Source organism: Nanorana parkeri, unplaced genomic scaffold (genome assembly GCF_000935625.1).
Source record: "Nanorana parkeri isolate BGI_ZX_2015 unplaced genomic scaffold, ASM93562v1 scaffold2926, whole genome shotgun sequence".
Classification (NCBI taxonomy): Eukaryota; Metazoa; Chordata; class Amphibia; order Anura; family Dicroglossidae; genus Nanorana; species Nanorana parkeri.
In genome coordinates this window covers 40,433-45,705 of record NW_017309194.1, presented here as the reverse complement: position 1 = coordinate 45,705, position 5,273 = coordinate 40,433, and the positions used below count along the sequence as shown (strand labels likewise).

The window sequence follows — 5,273 nt, the reverse complement described above, 5'->3', positions numbered from 1 at the left end:
GCCTAATGAGTGTAAGCTGTGCGCCTTGTCGGCGAGCGTCCACCCCGCGGCCCGGGGGGCCCCGCACACCTCCACCAGAGCTGTCTTTGAAGTGGGTGACAACAAAGGCAGGGGGGACCCCACCTGGAGCAGACAGCATCTGGAGCAGTTGTCATGGCAACCGATCAGCTTTTTTAATTGTCAAAGCTTAACTAAACAAACTGAAGAGAGAAGCTGATTGGTTGCCATGGCAACTGCTGCAGATTCTGCTCCTGTGTTGATAATTCCCCCTCAGTGTCCACACTTCATTTATTATTGATACTTCCATTATTAATACTCATATAGGAGGGACAATATCGATCATTGTAATCATTCTTACACTAGTCCTCAGGCTCTCCGCTCCGCTGTTGGGCGGCTCACGTGACGACTCATTCGGTGCGCGGAGGGAGGTGTGGCCGCTCGGAGCTGCCGTAGTGACGTCACCAAGATGGCGCTGCCCTTGCTCCGGCGTGCGGTGGTGTTCCGGTTGCGGAGAGGACACCGGGCTGTGAGCACCGAGAGCCATGCCGGGGCCCAGGTACCGGACACGACGCCCTGCTGCGGTCTGGGCTGTGTGTGTTTGTGTCTGTTCTGTACCGCCAAGACACAGCGTGACCGATCGGGTCATCTGCAGCTGGCGAGAGCATGCTGGGACTTGTAGTTCCATATTGATAATTTTTTTTATATCTATGCTGTAACTTCTAGTCCCCCATAACAATCATGTAGGACATACTGGGACATGTAGTCCCTTGCATAATGATCATAAAGGACATGCTGGGATTTGTAGTCCTATAATCATAAAGGACAGGCTGAGATTGTATGATCACTATAGTAGGACTACAAGTCTCATGACAACTAGAGGAGTACTACAAGTCCCAAGTCTCCTATCTTGATTATAGAGGACATGCTGGAAATTGTTGTTCTCCTCTAATGTTGTTCTGTAATAATCATAACGGGTATGCTGGGACTTGTCCTTCCATAATGTTCATGAAGGACATGCTGGGATTTGTAGTCCTATAACGGTCATAAAGGACTTGTAGTCCTCCCGTAGTTGTCATGAGACTTGTAGCCCTTCTATAGTATTCATAAAGGGCATGCTGAAATCTGTAGTCCTCCCTTTCCAGCCATTCCAGCCACGCTGACATTTCCAACCCTTAAATGATCGTACAGGGACATGCTGGGACTTGTAGTCCAACTATACCTGTCATACAGTCCTTACTGGGACTTGTGGTCCTATAATTATACAGAGACTTGCAGTTCTATATAATTATACATGGGCATGCTGGTACTTGTAGTTCTCCAATGTATGGTGCGATTGGTCATGGTCGGTCTGCTGGTACATGTGGTGCTCTCTGCGCGGCTCCGGTGTCGTCTTCTCGGTCAGTGAACTGAATTTGGCGGATTTATCACCGCGGGGGAGGAGGTGAGATAATTGTCGGCCGGGATCGGCTGCTCCCCAGGTAGGTGAGACTCATTAATCACCCCCCTTGTAGATGGCGGCTTCTCTGTCGGCACTTCCTGCCCCCCCTCCCCCCTCATTGGGGGGAGCACCGCCATCAATCACCCCTGTCAGACAGATCAGAGGGGGGGCGTATCCTGCTGTCCGCACCACGGTCCCGCCACCTAGGTTGAATGGACAGACGGCGGTCCGCCTGCGCACATTGCTCAGCCGCGGTCTGTCCGCTTTATATAAACAGCGGCGATTGTAACACCCCCCCCACCCCTTCCCATCCCCCTCCCATACGGGGGGGGTCACCTTGTATCACGCACCCCTCTGTAGACCAGCCATCTTTTTTTATGTACTTTACGAAAGGAATCCGCGTAACGTCCTCACCAGCGAATGTTGCAGAGTCGCTGTTTTCGCCCAGAAGAGAATGGCGCTGTGGGGGCGGAACCCAAAGAAAATTGGGGTCAGGGGTCAAAGAAAATTGGGGTGATGAGTGCGCACAGGGACCGACCCGCAGTGACAGTTGAATCTGGACTCGATGAGTGCGCACAGGGACCGACCTGCAGTGACAGTTGAGCCGGGACTCGATGAGTGTGCACAGGGACCGACCTGCAGTGACAGTTGAATGGGGACTCGATGAGTGTGCACTATGTACTTTACGAAAGGAATCCGCGTAACGTCCTCACCAGCGAATGTTGCAGAGTCGCTGTTTTCGCCCAGAAGAGAATGGCGCTGTGGGGGCGGAACCCAAAGAAAATTGGGGTCAGGGGTCAAAGAAAATTGGGGTGATGAGTGCGCACAGGGACCGACCCGCAGTGACAGTTGAATCTGGACTCGATGAGTGCGCACAGGGACCGACCTGCAGTGACAGTTGAGCCGGGACTCGATGAGTGTGCACAGGGACCGACCTGCAGTGACAGTTGAATGGGGACTCGATGAGTGTGCACAGGGACCGACCCGCAGTGACAGTTGAATGGGGACTCGAGTGCGCACAGGACCGACCCGCAGTGATAGTTGAATGGGGACTCGATGAGTGTGCACAGGGATCGACCCGCAGTGACAGTTGAATGGGGACTCGATGAGTGCGCACAGGAACGATCTGCAGTGACAGTTGAGCCGGGACTCGAGTGTGCACAGGGACCGACCTGCAGTGACAGTTGAATGGGGACTCGATGAGTGTGCACAGGGACCGACCCGCAGTGACAGTTGAATGGGGACTCGAGTGTGCACAGGGACCGACCCGCAGTGACAGTTGAATGGGGACTCGATGAGTGCGCACAGGGACCGACCTGCAGTGACAGTTGAATGGGGACTCGATGAGTGCGCACAGGACCGACCTGCAGTGACAGTTGAGCCGGGACTCATCGCACAGGGCCCGGCCTGACCAGCGGGGGTTAATCGGTTTGGCTTAACTGCCAATCTCTCCGTCTCAGCCTCCCCCCCCCCTCCTCCCCCGCTGTCTGACATCACCATTCATCATAGCGTCCTGGCAGGCCGGTCCCAAGAGCTTGCACTCTAGCGGAACCTTGGAAACACAGTGTGAATGCAGCAGGAGGAGCGGCTCCGACATCGGGAATAAAATAATCAATTATGTGTCACGCTAAGATGGCGTCACGTGTGTTTCCATTACGGCAAGTCCGTCTCCTCGCCGCAGCGGAACACGCGACTGGAAGCGGCGAGAACATCACGTGACGTCGGACTATAGACCTGCGAGGGATGTTTACACAGCTGACGCATGCGACGGCCGCGACAGACGAGGGGGCGCTCAGCAGGGAAGGTTTTTTTTAAATTGTGCGAGCACAGGGCGGGCGATGGGGATAGCGGCGCGGTACTCCGGCGCCGCGCCTTCACAGACAATGAGTTTGCTAAGGTGGAGATATCGTCGCATCCGCGTGCGTGCGTCACAGTTAGGCCGCACCACAGTCATCAATATCAAATCACATTTATGAAGTGGGTACGGGTGACGGGTTCTCTTTACTCCTGGGCGCTCTGGGAGGATTTGCTTGCCTTTCACTTGCTCGACCGATCCTTGCGCAGCGCTCTTCACCATGCAGCGCCCCCAATACATTGCCGACGCATTTCAAGGGCTCTAACTCCACCCCCCCGATGAAGTAGGCGGAGCTGAAACAGAAACGCGTCGGTTTGTCAACTTATACGGTGTGGCCCTTTTAGCTCTCGATATATTCGATCCGACCCTTTCCTTGTGTGCGGAACAGAGTGTTTAGGGGCCGGTCCGTGTCCCCAGAGGAGTGGAAGTGAGGGGAAACCTCCCCACTGGGGACACGGACCACAGATGACCTGAAAGAACCTTTTCGGGAGGATTATCGATCCTCTACGTCTTCGGCGCGGTTTTTGGTTTGTGGAAGCAGCCGGGTGCCACTATTGTAGTGTTCGGCACTCTACTACAAATCCCATCATGCCTCTGCCTGTAACTGTCAGTCTTGCGATGCCTCATCCCGCCCCCTTTGCATCCGAGGTTGCCTACCCCTGCACTAGGGGAACTGAGCCCAGGAAGCCAGCGCTGATGGTCCACACAGGGGGCCTAAGCTACCGCTTCGGTGTCCCGTATTAACTTTACTCCTGTTGCAGGGTCCCGCCTCCCGCGTCTTCTCCGGCATACAGCCCACCGGGATCCCTCACCTGGGCAACTACCTGGGCGCACTCCAGAGCTGGGCGAAGCTGCAGGACGATTTCGGCTCGGTGCTGTACAGCATTGTGGACCTGCACTCCATCACCGTCCCCCAGGACCCGGCCACCCTACGGGAGAGTGTCCTGGACATGGCTGCCTGCCTGCTGGCCTGCGGGATAGACCCGGAGAAGAGCATCCTCTTCCAGCAGTCTCTGGTCAGGGTGGGGGGGGGGAGCGAGAGGGAGAGATGACAAGGGGGCGGGTCTTAAAGGGGAAACACTTAAACTCTTAAACTTCCATATTATATGTCAGTAATTATCCTGGGGGAGGTTCACCTTTAATAGGAATCTATTGGCCTGTTGGAACACAAGCCCCGCCCACTGACGCCTTTCCTGCCTTCCCTCCCCAGGGAGATCCATTGGTTTGGCCCAGTGACCCCATATCCAGAAACACGGGGGGCTCCAACAGGTGAAAGGTGCACTGAGATGGCCGGGGTGGGGAGGGGTTGCATTGGCAGGTTATAAGGGCAGTTTCCAGGGGCCCCAGGCTCCAGGGGGCCCCCATAACCTTGCACTGTAATGCTGGATCTAGTAAGCCTGGGTCAGATGTGCAAATCTTTCGGTTGTATTGACATTTCCTGATACAATGCTCCTGCCCACCACGGCTGGCTATGGACAAGGCGGGCTTCTCTCCCCCCGGTGGGTAACGTGCCGTGTTCTCCTTCCAGGTGCCGGAGCACGCCGAGCTCGGCTGGGTTCTCGGCTGTGTGACGTCCATGCCGCGGATCCGTAACCTTTACATTTCTGCTATGGGCCGGTTTATTCAGCAATAACTTTGTCATTACTAAAGATAACCCGAGAGATACGGAGAAGGTTTTCTTTTGGTGATATTGATTGCAAAAATGCATTAAAAGAGAACTATGGGGTCAGTGTTTTCCCCCATAGTTCTCCTAAGGGTCACGGTGAAGGCACCTAACAGCCACACATACACATCCCCCCGCGAGACTTCAGGGCAGGTCCGAAGACCCACATCCTCCATCCTATAGGAAAACACATGTATAAAAAAAGTGAAGTGCCAATGTGTGAGACGATGGCTGGGCCCGGTGTGAAGATCTCCCTTGGTCTTGGCCATAAGGCCCGGCACAAGCGGCGAAGTGCAGACGCAACAGACGGCGTCGTG

General features: G+C 55.0%; 1 protein-coding gene across 1 annotated transcript in view; it reads left to right on the top strand.

Annotated features, from left to right (window-relative positions):
* The first annotated feature begins 441 nt into the window (after positions 1-441).
* The window catches only part of WARS2 (tryptophanyl tRNA synthetase 2, mitochondrial), a 14,490-nt gene continuing 9,658 nt past the window's right edge, over positions 442-5,273 (top strand). Inside the window, exons 1-3 of the mRNA XM_018574393.1 lie at positions 442-556; positions 4,055-4,309; positions 4,822-4,893. Coding sequence (XP_018429895.1) covers positions 467-556; positions 4,055-4,309; positions 4,822-4,893 — 417 coding nt within the window. The 5' untranslated portion in view covers positions 442-466. The remainder of the gene's footprint in view (positions 557-4,054; positions 4,310-4,821; positions 4,894-5,273) is intronic.